Raw genomic sequence first — 27,972 nt, forward strand, 5'->3', positions numbered from 1 at the left:
TGTATTTCCTCCACCCTCTGTAAGAACCTCAGCAGATCTAAGCTCTTTTCCTGGAGGCATGTTCCATTCCGGAAGGGTCTGTGCCCTTTGCCATCCTGTCTGAATTAGGCTGTTGTAGTTTCCCACTGACTTTAAACTCGGGACATGATAGCACTAAGAGACACCTGAAAGTATCTCCTGAAATAAACTTTTATTTTTTATTTTATTTATCTCTAGAAATAAACTTTTTTTTACCTCCCCCAATTTCCCCAACACAATCTGGATCAATCATCTCCACTAACACTGTCATTTCTTTCTTAGCCTGTAGACTTAAGAGCATTAGAAGCTCAAAGTTATAAGGGTGAAACTGGCCTCCAGTTCAATGGAGTGCTTGAACACTTATTGTGGCTCCTGGCAGGAGTATTCCTCCCTTCTGGAACCAAAACTTCTAGAGCAGTAAAACTTAAGGTCACAGGAACAAGAAGCAAAATTTTTCCTAGTAGGTCACTAGAGGTGATAGTGAGTAGAACTATTTCCTTACCTGCCCCTTGATTCCTGAACTATGGGTCCTGAATGTGGATCCTGGCCTTGGGAGAATCCATACTATGTATTAGATGCTGATTCAAAGCATATATCACCTTATGGAGAGCCCTGCCCTAGCCTGAGACAAGTTGGTACAAGGATAGTAGAGTATTTCTGTGAGAAAATTGACCATCTTATTTTGGGAAGACTGAGGAAGGACTTTGGAACTTTGGGCGAGAAAAGTCATTGAGTATTCAAAGTTTGGTGGGCTATTCTTTGAAAACTTGGAAAATAATTAAGAGCAGTGCAGAAGATGGAGGCCTGGCTAGTGAAGTTTCAGAGAGAAGTTTAAAGACTCTCTCAGGACTATTTGTTATTTTGAGTTGTAATCTGTGGTTCTGAATAGATGGGGCTGAAGAATCAGCTGTGACAAATAAGAACTATTAAAATGAAACCTTGGCTTTGCTGGGACACTCACTGCTGGCTAACTGGAGCTCAGAAATTAGCAGTGATTAAGAGACCAGCATCACTGAGGTGAAATCTTCTAGGAAGTGTTTCCTGAGAGTCAGCACACAGAAACTGTGTTCCAGAGGTGGCCAAGGTTGTACCTCATGCTGGCAGCTGAACTTGTTAGTTTAAGAGTCACCAGGGGGCACTGGTTTTGAAGGCATGAAGGGGTAATGGAGAGCAGCCAAGGCCTGGCACTGTGAGAAGCCAGGAGGGACCACTGGTGAAGGTGCAGCCTCAGTGACAGATAAAGACCCAGGATTGAAGGGGTCTTGCAGAGATGTTGAGGCTTGGCACCATGAAGAGGGCCCAGGAGAGGCTATTGGTCAAGGTGTAATGCCGTTGCTGCAGAAGACCCCGGCATTTTGCAGATGCCGGTACCATGGCACAAGCACCAAGAACAGCAGCAGTAGTGGAGCGGAGCCAGCTAGAACCTAGAACACAAACTGTGTGTGCTGCCAAGGGCAGAGCCAGAGAAGTGACCCAAGCCCCTTCCTTGGAGGAACCTAGAAAACCGTGAATGAATCCAGACAATGGACATCGAGTTATTTACACTTTTGGAGTTTGGTTTTACTTTGATTTGATTGTGACTGTGCCCTGATTCTTGCCTCTTGAATTAAGAAAGTATTTCATTAACCTTTTACTTTATAGGAGCCCATAGTTGAGAGACTTTAAACTTTTAAAGAGAGTTTTTTTTAAAAAAAAAAAACAAAACTTTAACTTTAAAAAGAAAATTTAGATATATAAAGAGACTTTGAACTTTTAAGTTCTTGAATTTCTAAAGATTGGGGTGTTTAAATTTTGTGGTATTTCTTATTGTGATGTTTCTATTAATATGTGATCTTGGGGATAAGTAAAAAGTATTGTGGCTTAATAACTATGCTTGTGTGTCAAATTAGCAAGGGGTCAGTTGTCCTGGCTAATTTTGTGTCAAGTTGACACAAGCCAGAATCACTGAAGAGGGAGCCTTAATTGAGAAAACACCTCCACAATATTGGAATTTAGACAAGCCTGTAGAGCTTATTCTTACTTGATGATTAATGTGGGATGGCTGAGTCCATTGTGGGTGGGGCCATGCCTGTGTTGGTTCTGGGTTCTATAAGAAAGAAAGTTGAGTGAGCCAGTAAGCAGCACCTCTCTGTGGCCACTGCATCAGCTCTTGACTCAAGGTTATTACCCTGTTTGAGTGCCTGTCCTGGCTTCCTTCAGTGATGAACAGGAAGCCAATAAACCTTTTTTTTTCTCCAGCTTTCTTCTGGTCATGGTGTTTCATCGGAACTAACTAAGATATAACCCAAATGTCCATAAGTGGATGAATGAATAAAAAAGTTTGAAATTATGGGGTAGCCGATAAGGGAGATTGTATAGAGTCATAGAGTGAAATATTTCAAAATAGAAATAAAGTGTCAATATATGCTTAACGTAGATAACATCAAAACATTGGGTAAAGGTGTAGCTCAGTGGCAGAGGTCTTGGTTTCTCTCTCTATCACTATTTAAAACAACAAAAACAAAACCAAGCTGTAACTGAAAGAAGCCAAAATGAAAGGTCCTATTCTGATTCTGTTTATAACAACTATTTAAAATAGATGAATTAATAGAGACAAAAGTCAGATCAGTGGAAGGCAGAGGCTAGATGAAGAGGATATCACTCAGCTTAATGGATATGCGATTTATGGTTTAGGTTTTTTTGTTTATTTGAGACAGGGTCTTATGTAGCTCTCGGTGTTCTGGACCTCAGTATGTATCCCAGGCTAGCCTCAAAGCCACCAGTACCTGCCTACCACTGTCTCCCAAGTTCTAGGCTTAAAGGATTAAGCTACAATGACTGACAGAGTTTCTGTTTTGAGGCAACAAAAATGTTTTGGAACTAGAGGCAGTGGTTGTGTAAATGTGTAAGTTCCAGTGGATGTTGTGATTTAGAATGGCTATTTTTACATGGTGTGAATTTCATCTTAATAACACACCCTAAAGATCACTGTCATTTACTATATTATTTCAATTAAAAAATAAAAACCATACAATAACAACAAATGGAGCAAAAGCTTGTATCCCATATAATACCTATATGCTATACCTATATGCAATACCTATATGCTAAAGTTATAAAACACTACCAAGGATAAGAAGCCTTAGGTAAATGAGAGGCTATACTATATTTATGTATCAAACAACTCAGAGTTTTGAAGAAATTGATCCTCTTCAAGTTGGTCTATCGGTTCATTGTGATTCTAAACTAAATCCTACCAAAATTTTTTAAGTTGACAACATCGAAAGTTTCTCCCTGAAAGCCTTGGATTTCCCAAGGTCTGGGTTTTGATCATGTTTACAGTACCAGGCATGAATTCCCTCCTGAGGTACAGGCTCGAAATCCAATAAAGAAAGCAGCTGGCCACCCATATACAGTTTTGCACCAGTGGCACATACTGCCGAATAGGCCAGTAGTGTACACACCATCCATTGTTGGATTAAACCATCTATGCCATTCTCACCAGCAACGTGCATTGCACCTTCCAGTATTATAAAACTCTCCAGTTGTGAGAGTTCTCTGTCAATTCAAGGTTTACTTCTTTATATTCTGCAACCAAAGTTTGTGGTGTCTTCAGCAACAGGCTCTTACCAGGCTCAGTTCTGGTAGGTAACCAAGGGCAATGGCAAAAGCCTATATTGTTTTTGGAGCCTCTGAGGTCAGTATAACCAAAATGTGGTAGAAAGGTAGCCATGCCTGGCAATGAGATTTTTATTTAATAACCCCTTTAAAATGAGAATTGTGTTTCTTATATCAACTCTCTGATGACTCAGATAATGCATCCCCAGCCCACACTATTTTTGTAAAAAAGGAAATCAGACCTGTTTACCAGGTTGCCTTATCAAAACTATCATTTTTCATGTTCCCCAAGTTACCCAAACTTAAAATAGAATCTCTATTTTTGTTCTGTTGTTGGCTTTTCCAATCAGAATTGTATTTCATTTCCCAGGCTGGCCTTCAACTCACTGGGGTGGAAACTGTTGTGTGTCAGCTCATCTGGCTTCAAACAAAATTCCTCATTTCTTTGTAAAGTATTTTGTGTGTACATGTATCTGCATGCATGGGTATATATGGAAGTCATTGGACAACTTTCAAGAGTTGCTTCTCTTCTTCAATCTCGTAGGTTCCAGGAATTGAACTTGGGATAATGGGGCTTGGAGCCAAGTGCCTTTATGCACAGCCAGCCTTAGGCAAAATTCTAGATTTCTTTCAATCCAGTTTCTCTCTGATATATCCCAGTTCACTGAAAAGCAACATCTACCCAGCTGTCAAAATGTCTTCCTCATAATTGTGATTTCACCTCTCTCATCTTCATTCCAAATGTATCATGAATTTCTCCAGTTCTCAATGTACTTACCATCATTAATCCAAGCCATCCATCAAGTTTCTCACAATGGCTTCTCACCTCCCAAACTCAGCCCTACAAGTTCACATACACAGTTTTCAAATGCAGGCATGATATTTTTCAGGCTGAAGATTCAGACCTTCCAGTAACATCATCCTTCAGGATGAAGATCAGATTATTTAAGGTGAGTCACACAGACAACATATCCTCCATTCTCTCCCAGACACCCCTCCTGCAATTGTTTCTTACTGCCTCTCTCCTTCCCCTGCAGGGTCTGGCCATAGTAAAAACTGGTGATATTTAAAGCTCCTGTTCCCTATTCCATGGGTGGCCTCTCAATAATAAAGAGCCACAGTGGTATGAGAAAGAAAGAAAAAGCAGGCAAAAGTAATTTCTATCACATACCCATGACAGTTCTTGTATAGGCAGTGTTGGAAAAAAGGAAACACAAAGATGACTTTGGTGGACTGGTTGTAAAGCAGAACGCATTTGTGTATGTGTGTGTGTGTGTGTGTGCTTTCACCAAGCTATGGGCTCCTCTGGATTTTAATATTATAGTGGGGTCAAAACAAGAATTTCCTCTATTGTTGGCTTAACACAGATCTAAAGCGGGGCTCAGGAAGCTGGGAGATTGATGAATAGTTGGTTTGATGTATTTGATCCATTCAGCACTTTGAGTTAAATGTGCATATTCTGTTCAGAATAGACAATAAGGAGGGGCGGTCCCCCTTTCCCTCTCTAACTTGCATAACATCAGGCCTCCCTGCTTTACCTAATGAGTGTTTAGAAGTCAAAGCTCATACTGATTCCTGGGAGTCATTAATTTTCCACTTGCAGAGCCACTGTGGAGTTTTTCATGGGCCATGTTTCTTAGCCATTATCAGTTATTTCTGAGCAGCAGAGCTGACCCCCAGGGTTTCTGTGTGTGTCACAACGTCATACAATAGATTTTAAAGTTCCCTCAGAAGGAATTTTACTGAAGACCAAGAAACAAATGCAAAAATGTATCCATGCTGGCTACTCTGTGACAAAGGTGCCTTGGAACTGTTACTTGGTGGTGTGTGTGTGTGGGGGGGAGGCTTAATTGATGCAGAATAAGAATGTATATTTAAACCAACATATAACCTGGTAGAAGGCAAGCCGAGACAAACTGCAAGATTATCTTAACTAATTGCAGTCAGTGCTACCCTTTGTAATAATTTGCTCCATTATTGCTCCAGGTTGATTATTTGCTCAATGGCCTCATTGATCTTGCCTCAGTAGGCTTACCAGTTTTTACACATTACTCTTGGGAATTGAAAAGCACTGTGTGTCTGAAGATGCTTAGTCAACTTGAAAAGACTCGTTTTTGAAAAGGTCTTAACCTGCTTTCAGCTTAAAGCAATTCAGTCTTTGGCCAAGCAACAAGAGCTGAGATGGATGTAACACTAGGATATGCAGGCTTAACCATCACTTGGAAGCTGTTTGTCTAAGAGGTCATTTACAGAACAATGTTGAAGGATATTCAAAATTGAAGGATATAAACTAATAGCTGAAGAGAATACACATTACATTAAGATCATGGCGTTTTATTATTGGATGGATTCTACATTATTCAATATCATAAATACTTGGTGGGGAACCAAACTCCAAGTACTGAACTTATAAGTGGAAGTTTTATAATTCAGGGAAGAAGGGCAAGGTGAAGGAAGAAGCAGCTGAAAAGAAAGTAGCTGAAAAGGCTAGAAAAGCAGCTCTCATTCAAATTGAAAAGAATTCAAGTTGGAAAGGCAAGGTTTTTTCTTCTTTTTGTATTTTGTTTTGTTTTTGAAAAATTTGAGGTCTCATTTTACTCCTTTTTTACTCATCAATCATTCCCTGCTATTTAAAGGAAGGGCAATCTAAACATTCTAAACTTGTGATTGCAGCATACAGAAAACCTAGAAGCTCTACAACTCCAAGGAAACAAATTCAGCAGCATTGTATAAAAATACCAATAATGTTATATATGGCATTAATTTGAATCAAAGTTAATACATTAAAAAAACAGTTTCAACTAGTATGTGTTCAAATCTTAGAGTGCTCTTCACTTTCTCTCTATTGTCAAAAATCTTAACCATTTTAGTAACTGCTGAGCCAACCACTAGAGATGATTAGGTAATAGGTAAAAAAAATGACAATCAAAGGCCAATTAATACTGCAAATTAGTCATCTTCTGACAATAACCATACTTCACACAGTGATTTAGCAAGACATTACTGTGAACTTCAAAGGCTTTTAATGATTTGTACAAAGAGACATGACTTGTTTGGGGCTTCCAAATGACTTTATCACTCACCCCCAAGACTCCAAGAATACTAATAAACAATTAGTTCACAGGACAAAAGGTTTGCCTACATTAACCTTCAACTCACCCCGACATCCACACGTAACACTTGCTTTCCTCCACAGGGAAGAAAATGTTAGGAGTTAGAAACAGGTCTATACAAAGGTTGAGAAACTTTAAAAGTATTACCTTGGAACAATGACACTAGCTAGAGTTTTTCTTTTCCAGAAGGAAAGAGGAGAGGTGGAAACTCCATCTGCCCTAAAGATTTGAGTCACAGAGTTTATTTGTGCTGAAATTGGTTATCTACTGCTTGAAACTTAAGCAGAATACATCAGTATTTTGGGACCACCTGGGACCAAGGAGAGCTGGGAAATTTCCAACTCAAGTGTAAAACTATTCATTGATATTTACATAATGAGAATAAATGTTTTTCCTAAGATAGCATTTCCCTTTAGTGTCTTAAGACCACCAACAAGAGAGAGAGGCACAGAAATTCTATTACATTAATAGTCTTTGTTTTTATGGCTTTGGCATTTATTAACTAGTGGCAGCTGTTTATTGGGTCATAAACTTTACTAATGGGGATATTATCTCTAAATTATAAATCTCCTTCAGTATATGGCTTAGTTATAAAACAAATAATTATTTAAAGTGTCTGTATGGCTGCAATGTATCATGTTTATCGGCATGATTCCTATAATGGCCATTTTATTGTTAATTGTGAGCTTGAACCGGGAACCGCCAGGGCAAGGACACAGATCCATGAAACAGAATGAATAGTCGTCACCCCCATGAACTCAGGAACATTATCATTGGTTTCCTTTTTCTTCTTGCTTCTTAAGTGAATTACATTACAAGCTCGTACAAGGGCTAAATTATCTATACAGTTAAACTTGAGGGAAAGACAATTGAGTGAAGGGTTGAATAGGGAGGTGACAGATCTGTCAGCTTGAAAACTTCTAGGCAAGTATCATACCTTCTAAAAGCTTGCTCTCTGGGAAGTAGGAAAATCTTAAAGTGACTAAATAGCTTGGCATTGTTGGTTGTCTTTTTTAAAAACTAGGACAAAAATCAAGCCATAAAAATTAGAGTTTTATGAGCCCACTGTTCTAGTATCTACTTGTGAATACTAATTCATTGCAAAGCTCTATGGGGTCACTTCTACTGGTGCACATGAAACTGCCCTAGGTTTACGGAGAGAAGTAGTTTTACTGACTAGTTTTGATTAAAACAAAATGAAAGAGTCATTGTTGTCAAGTAAACTAAACCATGTAAGTAGAAGCCAACTCATTTTGGGACAAGGGGATGCTAGAAATGCAGAATGAAGGAAGGGGACCCTGAAATGTCCTTGGTTCCTCTTCTTTCCAGAATGACCCCTGAATAGCACAGTCCCATTTTGACAGACTCCCACTGCCTCTGAAACAAACAGATTTATGTTATCTAGTACCCAGCACTGGGAGTCTGGCGTGGCCTAGAGAAGAATTCTGGACACTGAAGCTCCATGGTGATTTGTTGTAATCAGATACTCACTATATGATAAGAGTTCTTCTGTGTGAAGAAAAAAAATCAAAGCAGAGAAAGGCAGGAGAGATCCAGTGTAATTTTAAACTAGTTAAACCTTTGGACTGGAGGTTGAGAGGCTAGTAGTATGTAAACCAAACCAAAACAAACACTTGAAACCGTCCACAATCGCATCTCTAATATTTTAGGCATATTTAGGCATAATACATTTTTGGTCATGCTCTAATTATATACACATGCATATATTCCTAAGTTAAGAAGCTGATTTTAGATATAAAAAGGCACTAAAAATATAAACACAGCATATGTTTCAATTTCTCTCTCTCTCTCTCTCTCTCTCTCTCTCTCTCTCTCTCTCTGTGTGTGTGTGTGTGTGTGTGTGTGTGTATGTGTGTGCGTTTGCAGAGAGAAGGTTTTTTTTTCCCCATAACTTCACTAACTTCAGAAAATAAACACTCACTCTAGAGAGGTTTAAGAATTATTTTTGATGAGGTGTGTTGCTACAAAAGTTAATTATGTAAGTAATAAACATGTGTCAAAAGGATTTCAAAAATGCTTAACAGAATCACAACTTATTGCTCTGATATAATTTGATTTTATATTGTCATGCATAGCTGTCAAAAGTCATTTTCATCTCACATTGCGATGAATCAAATTATATTAGATGGAAATTATTATAAGATTCTTTGGTATTCATAACTAATACATACAATAAAAATGGTCAACATTGTTTTAAATAGTATTTTTAATAGTGCTGGTATGGTAGCAAGATAGCAGGTTGTTCTGAAGAACTACAGTGACAGAAGGAGATTAAATGTGGTTCCTGGATTTCCATTTAAAATAAACCTTGTTTCCTTTTTGTTTTTAATGAAATTATGTCTAGTAAAATAAACATGGCAGAATGAGAGCAGTAAATCAAAGAGTTGATGGAAGCTTTCACAGTTAGTTCTCCTGTAAGCCATACACGTCCTGCAAAAAGTCTAAGTACCGAACGTATTTCACAGGAATAGGTGATGGCATTCCCGTCCAAACGTCTTCACATTTCTGGAAAAAAAAAACAAAAACAAAAACAAAGAAGGACATAATTAGAGCAAAGTTTCAAAGTTCAGTTTTGAAATTTCAGGGGACATTGCTTTGTTTTGTTTGCTTTTTAATCTTTTAATAAACTTATAGTGATGTTGTTTTGGGGCTGGCCCTTGCAGAGCACCCATGTTTGGTTCTCAGCACACACACATGGTAACTCACAACTGTCTGTAACTCTAGCTCCAGGGGACCCAACACTTCCTGACCTTCATGGGTTCCTGCATTCATTCAGTGAAATACTTAGCCTAAGACACACACACATAACATTCAGTTAAAATAAAAAGAGTAGAGGTTTGTACATTCTACTTAGGTATCAGAAGGACTTTGAGGAAGAGCATATTCTTATCCTTAATTATTTGTTTACTTCCTGTATTAGAATTTTATGTTCCCAATCTTTACCATATAACTGTAGCCCCTTCCATGGAGAAAGACAAAGAAGAAAGGATGGATGCGTGAAGGAGAAAGGAAGTGATATGGGATGTCTCTCTATATGCTGTTTTATTACCATTGGTTAATAAAGAGACTAATTTGGCCAATAGTCAGGCATAATAGAGTCAGGCAAGAAATCCAAGCTGAGATACAGGAAGAATGAAGGTGGAGTCTGGGAGACACCAGCAGCTGCAGGGGGAAGAAGATGTGAAGTAACAAACCATGAGCATCATGGTAAAATAAAGACTAATACAAATGGGTTAATTATAAATTATAAGAGTTTGTTAATAATATGCCTGAGCTAATAGGCCAAACAGTTTGTAATTAACATTAAGCCTCCAAGTGGTTCTTTTAAAAGCAGCTGTGGAACTGGACAAGATGAGATACCTTCAGGTACAAGGAAGGGAAGAAAAGAGAATAGAAAGAAGGAATAGGAAAAGGAGCATTTCCCTGTCTCTCTGAAAGGAACATGGCCACATGAATGGCTATGGTTTGTGTATGAAAAATAGATGAGCAAGTTCTAGAATGACAAAGTTGACCAGGCCCAGCTGGCTGACGTACAGACCCACAGATAAGAAAAATCAACTTGTCTGTTGAAACACTGTAATTCCGGGAGCTAGGCAGTACTAATGCAGTGGCAGATTCTCTTAAACAGTATTAAGACCTCAAGTTTTACAACCAAGAAAGTATTTTGAGCACCTGCTTGGTTACTGTTCCTTCAATAAACCTTTAAGAGTAGTAGGTTGCTCAAGGTACGCATAAGGTATCTTATATACAGTCAGGTGCTACAAATGTGCTTTGTATTAATAATGTATGGCACAAATGGCAGTGGTCTTGTAAAATTATGCCGGCAGCCAGGATTGGTCCTAGATACTTCTAACCTCAGTGCCTAGGAGGCTTAGGCAGATAGATTGTGAGTTTGAGGTCAGTTAGTGCTACAGAGTGAGTTTCAGGCTAACCTGCACTATCTATATCTATAGTGAAATAGAAATGACTACAACAAAAACCTTCTAAAACCCCCACTCTTCTCACAAAAACTCCAAGAAAACAAAACAAACCCCACACCCTGGAGGATCATGATGGAGCTTGTTCATTCTTATGGCCTAGTGCTATTGTAACACAAGACATAGTTCATGTAGGAGCTAGCCATGATAAGCTAAATAGAAACAGACCACCCAAAGAAAGTTCTTTAATTCCAACCATTATCACCTGCCAGTGTAGGACTCAGCCATGGTAAGTTTAATGGAGGCCTGAGTCTCAGTAGTTTACCCTGAAGCAATACCTGGTTACAGTAAGGAAAACAAACTGAGATTACCTGAGCACCACCCAAGTACAGACCATCCAAAGGAAATGCCTAACATTCCAACCCTTGTAGATAGGATCACCTGCCAGCACACTCACCAGGATACCCCTAGACAAATGTCAGCCAATCAGGAATCCTGAAGCTTGGAAACCCCTCACCCCCACCTTTACTACTACAAAAACCCAACTCTAACTGAGCTCTGGGCTCTTCAATTATTCCAATACCTTGGACATACAGAGAGACCGAGTTTACAAACTTGTATAAAATAAAGGCTCTTTGCTTTTACAAACGTGACTTGGTCTTTTTGTTGGTTTTTAGGGAACTTTCCGGATCTGGGCATAACAATTCACATGTGTATACTAAGCAAATCAACCCCTCTGCTAGTCAGATAAAAGTTCTACATGATTATAATTCGCTTTTAAAACATTTGAATTTATTTGTGAGTGTGTATGTGCATACACATGCACACATACATCCATGACCTGGAAAGCTGGTGGAAGTCAGAATACAACTTGGGGAAATCGGTTTTCTCCTTCCATTATGTGGGTTCTGAGGATTGAACTCAGATTGTCAGACCAGCAGCAGCCCCATAATCCTGTGTTTATACATCTTGTTTATGCATAACTTTCTCTTATGTTTGATCTTGTGTTATTGTATTCATTGTGGCCCTAGAACAACAGGCTATACCATATGTATTCAAATATAAATGTACCATATGGTCTAGTATGTGCTGTACTGCAACATCACAGTTCATGTAAGGCCTACTCTAGGCATTTACAACAATGTAATCACTAATAACACACCTCTCAGAACATCGCTCATTCTTAAGTGATACTAAGTTTGTCTGTGTACATACACACAGATACACATTTACATACACACACACACACATATATATATATACACACACACACATACACACACAAACTTTTTGTATAAGCTATACTGGTCAATTAATGTTAGTTCCAGTCAGGGAGAAAGTCCACAACTGGTCCTACTCACAAGGTTGTTTTATATCCAATGCTCTATTTCTTCATTTTACTTTTCCTTTTTTTTCAATGCTGGGTTTCACCTTTGAGCCTTGAGCATGCTAGATAAACACTAACTTACACTTATGGCTATAGAAAAGTTTCTAACCCTTCATTAGCATTCCATTAATATCTGAATCACAAGGTATCACAGGAACAGCTAGATGATTTTATGTGATAGTGTTTTGGAAGTATACCGGCTCAATGCAGATACAGCTGAGGATGACAACAGCAGTTCAGCAGGGGTTGAAGCACCAAAGGGTGTTCTATTCATAGTCAAAAGCCCAGAGACTTCAAAACCTGTTTGCAAAAAAAAGTGAGTAGTCCAGTTTGGTCTAGAGCACAGTACAAAGTGATGAGAGGCAGTTGGAAAGAGAATCTGGGGGTCAAACTTTAAGCCTTCCACACTGTTTCATACTTGAGAGGAAGCCACTGGTCAGTCCTGGTCAGAAGAACAACAATATTATGGTTGGAAATTGGTTAGATAAGTTGCTTAATGTTGGGAAAATGAAGTGTTAAATATATAAAGCAGTTCTATGGTGCCTACAGTAATCCTGGGGAGAGATGACTATGTCAGAAACAGGAGGGCTGAAGCTGGGCTGCAAATCAGGAGCGATCTCAGAAAGATTCTTAGCAGAACACCTAAAAGTGCAAGACCTGAAATTTGAAATGGTAGGAAAATAAAGAGAGCAATGTTAGGGTTGAACTATATGCTCCCAGAAAAATACACTGACATCTTAACCCTCTCCACCTCAGAAAGTGACTACAGATGTAAATAAATAAGCCAAAGATTTTGATGAAGTTATATTGGCATGGGGTTAGGCCCAAGTCCAGTATGACTGGCATCATTATATGGTCGCGGGAAAACTGACCTGTTGGAGAAGATGGCATGTTATGACAAAGGCAAAGGCTAGTGTTACATAATTGTAAACCAAGAAACACTGAAAATGAATGGCAAGCAGCCAGGAGCTGGGAGGACCAGTGGAAGGAGTCTGGCCAAAGGCATCAGAGGGCCCAAAGCCTTGCTGGCACATTGTTTTATACTGCTAGCCTCCATGATTATGGGATTATATATTCTATTGTGTGGAACTACCAAGTTTATGGTTCTTTGTGTACTTTGTTAGGTCAGCCCTAACAAAATCATGCAGGCAGAACAGCTTTAAGAATTCTAAGTTTAATATCTGACAGTCTCAAACTTATCACAGTCCAGGAGGCATTAAGCAATAGGAATGGATTCGCACCCAGTTTAGGAATCCAAGAGTCCATAATCAAACTGTCAGCAGCACTGGTTCATGCAATCATCAGACTGCTTCAGCTTCAAGAAATGCCGCTGTCATTCCAGCCTCTGCCTTTGCATTCTGTTCTTTCTGTGTCTCTGTGTCATCACATAAACATCTCATAAGGCTAGCAATCACTAGGTTTAGAGTCTATCCTGACCTACTATTACCCCATTTTAACTAATGCAAGCACCCTATTTCCAAATCAGGTCATATTCCAACATTCTGGATAAATATTATTTGGGGGATTAATAATAGGCAATTCCATGTAATGTCAATAAACAAAATAAGTAAAGCAGGATAGAAGGGAGTTTTTAGTTATTTTAAGTGAAGAAATATGGATCAGAGAGAGAAACCTAGTACAAACTTGAACTTTATTTTGTGTGCTCATGGGATACCAAGGTAGAGTCTATGCTCCGCCGGAAATGAGACATCCGTATCATACCCGCCTCTCTTATTGTTCAGAGATCATTGAAGAAGAGGGGATGGAAAGTCAATAAGAATCAAAGGCAGTGGATGACTATAAGAAAATAGTGTTTTGGGGACACAGCAGGGAAGCTGTACATGTGAATGTATAGTGGTTGTGACAGCATGCCCAAGAACTATGCAAGCTCAAGCCAGACAGACTTCCGGCGTGGAGAGGGGAGGTGGGCCACAAAGTCTTCCTGCTAGCTGAGGAGCTATCGGCTACTGATAGCTACTAGCAGCAAGAGAGTCTGTTTTCCTTAAGCGTGTGCCTCCTGATAGGTGGACTGCTCCAGACAAGGCCACACATCTAAGAGTATATGGACAATATAAATTTGATTTGATGATTTAAAAAGGAAGACACACAGTTGGATAGGAAAGTGAGGTACATCTGGGAGGAGTTGAGGAAATGAAAATACATTGTACAAAATTCTCAAGGACCTAATTAAAATGCACACCAAAAAGAGAGATCCTAGTAAATCCTGCAAAAATAGTTCCATGTAGCAAAGAGCTAGAGTTCAGAACTGTGCAAAATTTCCAATGTCACTGGAACATGGATGATCTATCAAGCTATACCAACCAATGACACTAACATAAAATCAGAACACCAAGTGCTTGCATCTTTAACTAGGACACAAATCTGAATCTGAAAGATGAGTTATGTACGTGAACTGCTTGCAGATTTTTTCAAGGTTGTGTCTTATAAATGCCTAGTGTTACAGAAGTAACAAGAAATATATTAGATATTTACTATATGATAAAACTATTAAGTATTTTATAGGCATTACATTACCCAATTGTCCGAGGAAAATCCCTAAGAAAACATGTTACTGTGATACATGTTCACAGAAAAGGAAACTGAGGCATAGGATTAAGTAACTCCTTTGCAACCAAATCACCAGTCAGCAGGGGAGGGGCCTGAACTGTCTCCCCTGCAATGAAGCTCTACAAGTATGTTTATGTACCGTGCTACCTTCCAAAATGATGCAATAGAGTGGACCTATTCACAAGCAGCTGATTCTCATCCTACATAATGCCATTTGGTCCTGCCATTTTCAATAAGAAAAGCTAAGTGGAAAACAATATAGTTCTTAAAACACAAAACAACTTCATTTTAACTAAGTATGGGGGTGGGGCTAGGTGAATGTGAGTGCAGGTGCCTTAGGGGGCCAGAGGGCATTGGATCTCCTGGAGCTATAGTTCTAGAGAGGTGTCAGTTGACTGCCATAGGTGCTGTGAATCAACTCAGGCCTTCTGATAGAACAGTACATGCATTTAGCTGCTGAGATATCTCTCCAGCCCCTAATAATGTGGCTCCTGAAGGATATTTTTGCCTAAAAATTGTCACCTATGAGGTAGAGCTCAAACCACCAACAGGCAATAAATGGTGCTTCAGAGAGATGATGGTAACACTAATTCCAAAGTATCTTCTGTACAGTTCACCCCACATGGACCTTAGTGACATGCCATGCCTCATCCTAAAAATTAGGAATTCAATCTGGATATAGTAAACATGGTATTTTAATCAGTGAAAGCTGAGCTCAGTATGTCATTCAACTCCAATATTCAATACATCCTCAAAAGTTTCATAAAATTCAAACCAATGCCTGTTTTTAGGTAGTATTTTAGCATTTAATCTGAGCGCAGAGAAATGGTTCAAAAAATCATACATATTCAAAATCATTATTCCCTCATGGGATTTTTTTAAATAAAAATTTAATGCAAAAAAAACAAAACATAGTATGCCACTCACATAATTATGATGAACTTACTACAGGAACACGCATGAAACAGGTCAGTATTAATGATCTTTCCTCATTTTTAAAAAATTTATTTATCTGTATTCTATATGCATTGGTGTTTTTGTCTGTATGTATGTCTATGTGAGGGTGCCAGATCCCCTGGAACTGGAGTTACAGACAGTTGTGAACTGCCACAAGGGAATTGCTGGCAATTGAACCCTGGTCGTCTAGAAGAGCAGCCAGTGCTTTTAATCACTAAGTCATCTCTCTAGCCCCCTCCCTCATTTTTATTAGGTACAAAAAGTGGCTGTTGTTTATATTGTTTTTAGCATGAAATTATGATTTAAATGCTACCAATAAAAGATAAAATGGTAAGAATTTATACTTGAAAAATAACTCAAAACTTTAGATATGAGAACCAAATTTATTAGCAACAGGCTGTCAAGCAAAATAGCCAGAATTCAAAATAAGGGTAATTTGAGGCAAAAAGATAACAGCAGTTCATTTCTTTCCATCTTGACCACTTTGAACCCTAAGACTCCTGCAGAGCTTTTTGACTTTTCCTGGCATGCTGTGCTTTGTTTCCATTCAACGCCATTTGCCACCATCATTTCCTTTTCTCCTTTATTCCCAATCCCTAGGTTGCTAGCTGTAGTGGCTTCTGATAAATACTACAGAGATACAGGCAGTGCCTAATGGACTAAGACTCATCCACTGCCATCCACCAATTTTAGGGAGATTTTCTCAGGTATTAGCTGAAAATAGACTAAGGGACCACATTTGGGATTGAAAAAGAGGGTTGGACACAGGAAGATTTTTAAACACCCAAGCAATGGGATTGGGTGTATCGATATGACAGAAGGACAGGTACCTCCTTTATAATTTTGTCTATACTCAGAAGCATGGCTGGTCCTTTCTTTTTTTCTTTGTAAGAAAAGTTTGGGGGTATCTAAGAAATCCCTAAACTAGCACTGACCTATTTTTCTCCTATTGTTCTTTCTGATAAAATTGCAAGCATTCCAAACATCATAGAAAGTTTATAAAAATCTGGGTGTTGAGTTAAACTATTGACTTTTTATTCCTACTAAATTACTCAGTACAAACTACAGATCACATGGTCTTCACAGCAGTAAGCTTTTGATGTAGTTTATTCCTTGCAGAGTGTGTAACACCGGCCTTGTACATTTTAGGCAAGTGCTCTATCCTGGAGCTATACTCCCAGCCCATGCAAGTGAACTGAACAGGGGAACAACTTTATGCAAGTGGCAATCCTACGACAAAAAGACAGCTCATCTGCAGACAGTGATGCCTCCCATTCCAAATGAGGACAGGACATGTCTGCTGTGTCTCTGTAAGACAGGACCCTGACAGTACATTTTTGGAATCCTAAGTATGTGTCACAGGCTCTGCCACTGCCCCTCCCTAGCCTATTACCCTTTCCAGTCTGGCTTACAGCAGCCTGACTTCCAACTGCCAGCATCTCTATTCCCTTGACCAGAGCTTCTTGTTGGCTTCTGAGGCTTACTTTGGCTGACCCTGTGGCACTCAGTGTTCAAGAGTATCCCACAAGTAACAACTGTCAAAGGAAACTAACGGAGTAATACCATAGCTTCCTTGCACAGGCTAATTAATTCTGAGGTATATGTTCCTGTCAGATCCTAGCATTTCCCAGCAGCATTAAGCCACGGCCATCTGCATATGTAACTGGGTAAATAACACACTCTTTAGTAACTCCCTCTCTTCCTTAGTCACAATTTCTGGGGATTTAATTTCCTCCCCCAACTACTAAACAGCCAAATCCTTGTCTCTACCACTGCTTCTAAATGCAAAAAGCAGTTTTACATTTATCAGAGTTAAGAACATGTATGTGAGAGTCTCTGACACATCTTGGAACAAAGCAACTTCCAGGAAAATGGTGGATGAGTTCAGTTCCCAAGGTGATTTACAGGTAAAATGAGAGACAACGTTCAAATCTCACAGTGAAACTTAATGTAATCTGGAACATTCAATAGTATGTGCCACAGAGCATTTTCTACTATAACATATTCCAAGCCTGGCTGTCACTAGAGCACTTAGGATGTCAAAGAAGTTAGCAGTAAATTACTTATTCACCAATGGTGAAGGACTATAGCTGCTATTCTGTGTGTATGAGTGTGTGTGTGTGTGTGTGTGTGTGTGTGTGTGTGTACATATACCAAGCATCCTGAAATAAGAGGTGAAAATGGCAATAGATGAAAACTCAGTAAACAGCAGCTGCCCAGTGGGAATAGCAAAGTTGCATGTGAACTAATAGACCCTGGATGTATTTACTTTGACATTTTTAAAAGGAAATTTAATTGGATTATGTCTTCTTCTAGCTTAAAAATTTCTACTGTAGCACTGGCCACCAGATGCATGAGGGAAAAGGATTGGGAGCCAATTAAACTCCATGCTTCACTGCAATAGGGTTATTTTTATTTTTCCCAAATGTAAGGCTGATAGACTCATGTTAGTGTTTCACCGTGTTATTTCCCTATAGTTACTTAGAAAAGGATCTCTTTATTTTCCTTTTCCATTTCAGAAAAGAGTATTTCTATGGGATATATCTGGAAATATGTAGAAAGTCTAGTACTACACATACAATAAACATTTTCCTTTCTTTTGTCCTCTTTTTCTTCTTTCCTTTTTATTTTTTTTTAATTTTATGCCTACTAATAAGTACTACACGGCCTTAGAAATAATCACATTAGGTGCAAAACCATAAAAGCAATTAAGTTTTAGCAAATCAAATGGAAGTTCATTTTGAAAAGAGGATTTCCTAAATACTTCTTGAGATTATCAAGAGCATCCTGAAAACATGAGAAAAAAATTGTGTAGGAAGTGAGTTTCACTAATACTCCTATTCATTTGTGTCTTTTTATAGTCAGTGTTCTACAACTATTTCATTTTGGCTGAGTTGTCATCTGTATCTGAGCTGTGGGTTCCAAGCAGGGACTCTTTCCTTGAAAATGCGTTACAGGCAAATGAAGCCTTTTCATTTGATTTGCTAAAACAAATTTGCCATTGACAATGGCACTGGGTCTTGTTTCGTCTGCATGGACTGGCTTTTTGGGATCCTGGTCTGTTTGAATGCTCACCTTCCTGGACCTGGATGGAGGGAGAGGAACTTGGATTCCCCACAGGGCAGGAAACCCTGACTGCTCTGGGGAATGGTGAGGGAGGAGGAGAGGGAGTGGGGGGGAGCAGGAGGGTATTAGGAGGAGGGGAGGAAGTGGAAAGAGTGTTTTCGGATACTTGAATAAACAAGTCTAACGGAAAAAAAATGTGTTCTTTGTGAACTTTAGTGATGGGCTTACATATAATTCAAGTAGATGTTGCTCAATGTTTTATATCATAGCATATCCCCAAAATATCATTTTCTACTAAGCTATTGCTTGGTATTAGACAATTAGAATGTGTTTACTAGCAATTTTTAACGTAATGAAAACAGATATTAACTCTATGTTTCAATTGTTAAATTTAACCACAAGTATTAGAAATGACTTTGAAAGAGTGGTCAAAAGAGAGAGAGAGAAACACTGATTTGCCAGGCATGGTATGTGTATGCCTTTAAGCCTAGCACTCAGGAGACAGAGGCTGGCTATGAGTTCTGAGGTCAGGCTAATCTGAATAGTGACAGCTTTACCCATCCTTGCAGGCATCTCCAACCTCATCCTTCTCTGCTCTTCCCTATAGACCTTCACTCCATCCACAGCAGTCTCCAGTGCCAAGCTGCCTCAGGTCCCAGAGCTCTGTTAGTAATGTCTTTGCTGTGCAACCGCATCATGTTACTTTCCTCCCTTACTAACTTTTTATTACTGATATGTCAAATGAGACCTTCTTCCTCATCCTGATTGAGAAGAAACTATTTTCATTTCACACCATTCTATGCAAGCAGTATTAAGTCAACCCCTAAATCATGGAGGCATTGATTCCACATTAGGAATGGGCTCCTTCAGGGGGGCAGTTATCTTTGAATGCACAAAGCAGAGGACATGCTGAGAGTGGATCCTTAGCCTTATTTATCTGAAGGTTATTGGCTATGAGTAAATGAGGTTTTGAACTTAATTTACCTGATATCAATCAGATAAGGAGCCAGATTTCAATTCCACCTCTGTGGACTATGATGGCCAATACTGTCCTTCAACCAAGTGGAAGGTCTAAGGTTTCCCCTGACACTTCAGAGAAGCTATGTGCTTGAGAGGCCTACTGCCAGAGGCACTAGGCAAGCTCAGGCCAGAATGAGTTGGTCAGCAGAGACGGAATAAATACTTCTTTTCTGGAATTATCAACCACTGACATTTGCTTTATCAAGGAACTTTCTTAAGAAAATAAATTTCTGGAGCATGTTAAAATACAAACTACCATCCACCCACCCACTCCTTAAAGATAGCTGAAGAGATCTTAGAGAGTTCAGATGATTCCACAATGCTGAAGCCCCATCTGATCATGTAAACTTTGTTTTTCCAAACCAAGCATTTTTCTATTGAATTTTTCTTTTCAAAATGGCTCCACCATAAAATTTGAGTCTCCATACACTATACTGAGGGTTCTTGACATAGATACCATCTGAGATTTGCTATTATAGATTATGATGGTATTACCAGAATCCCTTGATAAGGGTGTTTATATCCATTTATAACTATAACCTATTATCCCATTTTCTATATAACTGGATACAACTGAGGCTAAATACTATTCAACTGTAAAAGAAATGTCCTGTTCTTCTACGGCAGATGTTTGCTCAGCATGGAAAGTAAGTTAGCCTTCAACAGAAATTCCCAGATTATACTCCTTCCAAAAACAATGATGTTGCTACATCCCACTGAAAATTAAAGACACAAGATTTTAAAGGTATAATGGAGGTATACAAAGCTGATTTCTAAAGCAAGCATAAAATTTACCTCTTTAAGGTATGGTGGGGATTGTATTTCAGGTGTTGGATTCATTCTCCAGTTCAGGACAGAGAAAAATAATCCGTAATTTATTTGTTGTTCATTGTCTTCAAACCTGAAAGCACATAATTGGACTAAATTTGAAGAATTTAGAACCACAATCCCAGCTTCCATTGTACCTTAAAACTTATTATCCTGTACACTTCAGTAGCTTATGCTATCATCACTTCTTACTAGTTTTACTTTGGACCCTCTCAGAATAGAAATTCTTTTAAAGTAGGAAATCTCACCTATCTAATTTCCCAGGGGGTTGGTAGAAGTTCAATAAATATTTGATGTAGATATCAAACAAATTTTGGTAGCTAAGACCATTACCATCTTTTATTCAGAATATTTGAAGGTCTTTGTATTTTAGTGTTTGATACATATCAATAAAATAAGGTGCCCTTGTAGTTTCTAAATTACATGTCATTTAAATGTTTAAGATGTAATTGAAGACTGCTCGTTTGTTTCCTGGCTACCCAGATCCGAATAATCACACAAAAGATATGTTAGTTACAACACTGTTTGACTAACAGCTTAGGCGTATTCCTAGCTAGCTCTTATATCTTAAATTAAACCATTTCTATTAATCTGTGTATCACCATGAGGCTGAGGCCTACCAGTAAGGTTCTGGTGTCTGTCTCCTTTGGCAGCTACATGGCGTCTGCCTAACTCTGCTTTTCATCACCCTGCATGCGGTTTAGTTTTCCTGTCTAGCTCTACTCTGCCCTACCATAGACCAAAGCAGTTTCTTTAATAACCAATGATAATAAAACATATTCACAGCATACAGAGGAGAATTCCACATCATTAAGATAAACCTGTATTGATTTTTATCTACTAGTATATTTTTAAGAAAAGTAAAAGGCATCATTGTCACTTATTAAGTGGCTATTAAAAGAGGTTATTTAGATCCATATTAGAAGTGATAGAAATATGTTCTTGACATACAGTGTAAAGAAGATTATAAAACAGTATGTACAATTTTTAAAAAGATTTTTATTTTGTTTTTATTATTTATAATTATGTATGTGTGTGTGTAAGCCTGTGTATGGGTATGTGTATGTGAGTGCCATATCCATAAATCTCAGAAGAGGGGGTCAGGTCCCCTAGAGCTGAAGTCACAGGCAGCTGTGACCTGCCTGATCTGTGTGTTGGGAAGCAAACTCAGTAGCAAGAATGCTACATACATACTTCTAATCACTTAGCCATCTCTCTAGTCCCATATGTACAGTCCTGATTCAGCTTTAGGTTTATATTTATATATAAGAATAGAAAATGGCAACAATACTCTTATATAATAAGAAAACCATCTCTAGAAAGTCAAAATGATTATTTGGACTTATGATGACTAATCTGTAACATCTGAACTTATTTAAATTTATAATAGAAAACAAGTCAATTTTTACTTGGAACAAAGAATAACAAATGATTATCCTATGCCATAAAAGTTAGGAAAAATATATTGAATCTTAAATTATGGATATTGGTTTAAATTCATCCTCAACTTTACATAACAGAATTTTGATCACTAAGATATGATAATTTCAACACAATTGTTGTAATGACCCAAATAGTAACTAACTACTTTTTTTTGATACATGATTTCTTTGTCTAACAGCCTTGGTTGTTCTGAAATTTGTTCTGTAGACCAGGCTAGCCTTGAACTCACAGAGATCCACCTGCCTCTGCATCCCAACTGCTGGGATTCAAGGCATGCACCACCACCACCTGGTCTAACTGCTTCTTGTTGTAATATCTTAAGCCATTTTCCTGAATTTGGCCACATGCTAACAAATTTTCAGGCAAATTATTTATTGATCTCTTTATACCAGTATTTAGGGAAATGATAAAGACATCGAAAAGATATGATTCCAAGCACCCTGCTCCAGGATTCATGTGCACAATTAGTTAAAAGATATTCCTCTATTCTTTCCAAAGAGTTAAGAAAACAATAGCTAGTATTTACAAATACATAAAAATTCACAGCACCCAAAATGTTACAAGCTGAAGTAATATAGGTTTCATCCATCTAAACAGAGTAGACAGAGTCATCAGAACACAGGAAATGGAATTCTGTAATTCTTTTGTGTACATTTCCTTTGGCCAAGAATTCTGGGACAAAAGTCCAACATGTTGCCCCCTACCACTGTTTATCCTTTGAATTTTGGCTCACTCATCATTTCAACTCTTTTAAAGGCCATCCTTTGTTTATGAGAATATTTATAGTCTGTTGTGGGACCATTATGCCTTTTATTTGTATATGTTTCTGGGGAACAACTAAAACTCAACTAAAGATGTTTGATGAGTAGCATTCCATTAACAGAGAGTCTTAAAGAAAACATTTCTTAATATTCTGAGTGAGACCTGAGGTCAGAGAAGGAGCTCATACACAATCTTTGACATTCATTCTAAGGGAATTTAGGAGCTATTGGATTATAATTCTACAGAAAATTTACTTATAGGACCTGCAACATTCTGAATGAACAGGTTCATTTCAAATTCATACATTGAAACTTAAACACCAAGGCGATGATATTAGGAAGATAGATGTAAGTAGACCATAGGGCAAAGCCTTCCTGAAAGTTCACTACGGCATGTCACAGTAGCATATTTGTAATTTCAGCACTTTGAAGGTAAATAACGAATAATGGTGATAGAGTTTGGAGTTTGAGGTCATCTTGAACTACATAGTAGCATCCTATCTCAAACTACCAGAAAATAGATAAGAAAATTCAATAGAAGGGAAGAGACCCCAAAGAACTTCCTTGTTCCTGCCATGTGTGGGCACAGCATAAAGAGCCATTCAAAAAACAAATAAGGGCTGTCAATCAGACATTCAATGTGCTGGCAGTTTCCTTTTATTTTTTTTTAATTTCTTACCCACCAGAATTGTAAAAAGTAGTTTTAATCTATGGCATATTCTTGTAGCAACCTAACAAGAGTAAAACAGGTTCTAACATATATTTAAATCTTATTCTAACAATCTAACTGATATGAGTTAAATACTGGAGCATCATAGAAGAGGCAGAAGTATTTGTGATCCCTTTCAAGTAGTTCAGATAGGAATGATGGTGGTTGAGACAAAGGTAGTAACGGTGAGGAATTGTCAATTCTGAATGTGCTTTGAATGTAGGCTTCCTGAAAGACCCCCCCCACACACACACACAATATTTAGAGTATACACACAAATACCAAATACACACATGCACAATGGTGGTGGGGAGGTGCTGTGGGACAATGATCTTGTACCCTGTAAAGACTTAGTTGTATTGCTTTAATAAAATGCTAATAGGCCAGTAGCCAGGCAGGAATTATAGGTGGGGTGATCAGGCAGGAAGTAGAGGCAGGGCAATGAGAACAGGAGAATTCTGGGAAGAGGAAAGACTCAGTCTGCAGTTGTAACCCAGAAGCAGTGAAAGCAAGATGAGAATGCCTCATGTGGCTGACATAGACAAGAATTATGGGTTAATGTAGGATGTAAAAGTTAATAACAAGCCTGAGCAAATAGGCCAACCAGTTTATGATTAATGTAGACCTCTGTGTATTTCTTTGGAACTGAATGACTGCAGAACTGGGCAGGACAGAAACCTCTGTCAACAGGGAGGTCAGTTTGAAAATTATTTGAAGTCTTCTAATTGAGCAACTGGCTAGACAGGGCTTCAGGAGGGAGACAAGAACCAGAGTTTAGTTTTAAATATGCTTCTTTTAGAGAAGATTATTTTAAAACTACATTTATTTATGTATACATGTATATGTGTCTGCTTGTGTGAGGGAGTAATACATGTATGTATACCCATGGAGGCCCAAGAGTTAAAAGCAGCTGTGAGTTTTCCAACATGAATACCGGTAAACCAACTCAGGTCCTCTAGAAGATCAGCAAGTACTCTTAACTGCTGAGTCATGTCTCAGACTAAATACACTACTTTTTAATGAGACATGAGAAACAGAGGCAATGGGTCTGAAGATAGAGGAGGAGGCCCCTTTGAAGATTTAAGATATGGGAATCATTTGCTATATAGATGATCTTTTAAAGCACAGGACTGGAGAAAAACTGGATGAAATCACCAAAGAATAATTATTTCTATTTGTTCTTAGAGAGAATATAATTGCCAGGAAATTTCTACAACATGAATTCCAAAGGGCACTTATTCAATTTTAGAGTTTAGAGTCATAGTAGTTAACTAATTTGAGAGCCAGTCAATATCCTTACTAAATAGCTCTAGGGTGACTTCCAACTTCACTCCTCACACACAATCTACTGAGCAGTCCTGTGAGTTAAAACTACCTCAGCATATTACAGTTCTACCTAACCTCTCCATTTCGTTCACTACTCTCTAAACCACCTTCACCACTCACTGGGACTATAGCAACAGTTTCCCATCCTGAGTCTCTTCCTTCTGCTGCTCTTAGGTTTCAGTAGTTCACCCTCCATTGGAGAGCACATTAGAAAATACAGAGCTGTTCTCTTACCTCCTTGCTTGGAATCTTCCAGTGGATTCCCATTGGACTCAGAATGCAATCTATGATCCTTAGCCGGGTATACAAGAACCAACTTAATTTGACTCCTGCAGACATCTGTCACCTGAAAACTCTCTCCATCTGGTATTTCAGGTCTGTGGCCTTCGGTTTCCCTGATCATGCCAAGATGGCTCCCAGAAATACAAGGCAGTAGTACTTTTTGTTCAAGTAACTGCTTTCTTAGGAAGATCTTTCCAAAGTGCATCTTAGCTAAAGTTCTTTGCTTGGATTAGTATTTACCCTGGATTTACACTGGCAGTCAGAAAAATTTCTATAAGTTACTATGGGAAGACCTATTAGATATTATCATGACCAATTTTGATATTTGCTCATGCTTCCTGGTTGTCTTCTAACTGCATCCCTCCTTCCCTCCCAATCTTGTATGTAAAACTCAATGCATCTAATTATTTATCTATTTAGAAGGAAATTTGTGAAAAGTATTTCTGATCAAATGATAAGAAGAATAAAAATGTTAATAAATAAAAAGTGTACACATCTCAGATACGTATGAAAAAAAACTGTAAAGAAATGAAAACCTTCATCTTTCCCAAGTCCCAAAGTCAGGTTTAAAGACAGAGTTAGCTAATGTGGTAAAATATTCCAAGATTTCCTTTCTAGTTCTTTCTCGGATGACTTTTGTGTATGTGGGGATATTCCAAAGGGTTTAAGGAGGAAAGAACAAATAACCTTTCAATTTAAAGAGAAAAGACTGGTTGAAACTACTGGGAAGAATATTTTGTTCCTAGGAAGTAGTCAATGAATAAGGATGGTTCAACACATTTTTCTTCTTCCCTTTTTATACTAAGTGGCTCTTTTTACCTATAAGGAAATAAAGACAGGAATACAAATGGAATATATACAACAATGACAAAGACAGCTGGGGACGGAGGGAGAAGACAACAAAAAAGGGATTTCGAAATGTGGGGCAAGATGAAAAGCAGATCCTGGATTAATATCAGACTTAGTAGAGCTGAGGAATGGAAGCTGAGCACTTTGTGACCATGGAGAGGAGCCCAGATATTCGTTGAACCACAAGTTGCAAGTGGCTCATGGAATAAACACTCCATATATCAATCAAGCAGAAATAAGGTGAGGTACTGAAACCAAGAATTAGTTGAAGGCACAGGTGGTTAAACCTCTGAGTATCTTTCTTTAGGCACTCACTAGAGGAGAAACTAAAGAAGCTAAAGAACTACCAGTCCTAGGGAGGTAGAGCATTATGGAGAACATTACACCCTGAATTCAAAAAATGATCAGTTCCCTTCCTACCCCTTCCCCACTTCGAGAACATCAATGATCACATTTAAACACTCCTTCCCTCTCCAAATCCATCCTTTTTACCGTAGAAGAAAACAAGATGGTTCTCTCAATCCCCAGAATGGTTCAGAAGAAATGTCCAGATTCTAATTTCTAGGTGTTCCCTATTGAAGATGAAGCTACAGGAATTAATTTGTGCAATGAAACTCATTGCCAACAAGGCATTCCCTGTCCCCACCAAACATCCAACATTAAGGACAGAAGTCAAAGGATGACAAGAGAAAAGAAAAGAAGCAGAGAAACAAAAACTGTTCATAAAGCAGATATCAAGATGTGAAATGAGCAAATATATTACCTTTCTGAAAAGAAAACAAAAAACTACAAGAAAGGAACATGTGACTTAAAAACATGTTCTTGGAATTAAAAATGATAGTAATAAGACAACTCTATAGAAAGGTTGGAATATAAAATGATAGAAATCACTTAATAAAAAATCACAATTAAAATGTGAAAACTGAGAATCCAAAATGTCCAAATTTGATAGACTTAAAAGCTTCATAGTAGAAATGGAGGAAAGTATTAGTAGACAATTTATCAGCAACAAAGGAAAGTGTCTCAAAGATAGAAGACCTCAAAAGATAGTATACATAGTAAACATATATATATTCAGACCGACCATAAACTTCCAGTATACCAGAGGTAAAGAGAAGATCCTCAGAACATACAGAAATAAAAATAAAAATAGAATGACAATTATGCTAACTTCTCAGTCATCATCAAAAAAGTAGGTTAGTAGATACTATTGACAAATTCAATAAATGGAAATACAATGATGTATGCATGCTGCTCTATTAATTGCAGAAGCATTTAGAAGGGTTGAACTTGGCTGCCAATGCAGTCAGAGAGTACTGTTTTTGTTTTGTTTTGCTTTGTTTTGTTTAAAAAAAGAACCATTAATGGTTGTGTTACTTTGTGAGCATGTGTTACTTTGTAAGCATGTAACAGTTTTATACAAATAAAAATTTAAAGAGATTAAGAACAGATGTAGAACCCCTAAAGCAGGCTTATCTCAGTAGCAAACTTAGGAGCAACAGTCCTGGGAGAGAAAAAAGAAACACTCCCAGTTGGGATCCTCTTCACTTGGCATTAGTCTCTTAGTGTTTTTCCCTGCTCCTAACTTCTGCACATAGCTTCTTCCTTGGACCACTGATGTGGTGAGATTTTTTTTTCATCCCATCATTTGTTAATATAGTATATACTTCCATTTAATATTTATCATGCTTGTTGTATAAGAATGTAAGAGAAAACCCACAGATGAAGCCCCTTTCATCATTAAAAGCAGAGCAGATAGGAGGAGACAGAAAACAAACAATTCCAAACATGGAGAAAGGTTTGAATGTTAGGGGAGTAAGGCAAGCCGGTCAGTCAGAACCAAAATGTTGCCCCTGAAAGTTATTGATTCTGTACACTCATCATGGAGGCATCTTTGCCTGATAACTAATGAAACCACTTGCCAACACTCAAACATCTTTTGGAAGAATTTTGAAAAAGCCTCTGAACCTTATAGAAAATAGATTTCATTTTACAGTCACACACCAGGCTTTCTATCCAAAACATGGTCCAGATTCTCCACCTGAGCTTTCTACTTCACTCCTCACCAAAGGACATTTGACTTTTGCTAAAACTCTGATCCTACAGTCAA

At 38.2% G+C, this 27,972-nt stretch overlaps 1 protein-coding gene across 2 annotated transcripts in view; it reads right to left on the reverse strand.

Moving 5' to 3' along the window:
* Nucleotides 1-6,615: 6,615 nt before the first annotated feature.
* Efhc2 (EF-hand domain containing 2) overlaps nt 6,616-27,972 on the reverse strand; it is a 175,137-nt gene continuing 153,780 nt past the window's right edge. For both annotated transcript variants that reach the window (XM_085684528.2, XM_048461553.3), the window contains 2 exons: nt 20,460-20,565; nt 6,616-9,254 (listed from right to left, as the gene is read on the reverse strand). In XM_085684528.2, coding sequence (XP_085540654.1) covers nt 9,153-9,254; nt 20,460-20,565 — 208 coding nt within the window. In that variant the 3' untranslated portion in view covers nt 6,616-9,152. The remainder of the gene's footprint in view (nt 9,255-20,459; nt 20,566-27,972) is intronic.

This window comes from Myodes glareolus, chromosome X, assembly GCF_982192425.1.
Source record: "Myodes glareolus chromosome X, mMyoGla1.1, whole genome shotgun sequence".
Taxonomy (NCBI): Eukaryota; Metazoa; Chordata; class Mammalia; order Rodentia; family Cricetidae; genus Myodes; species Myodes glareolus.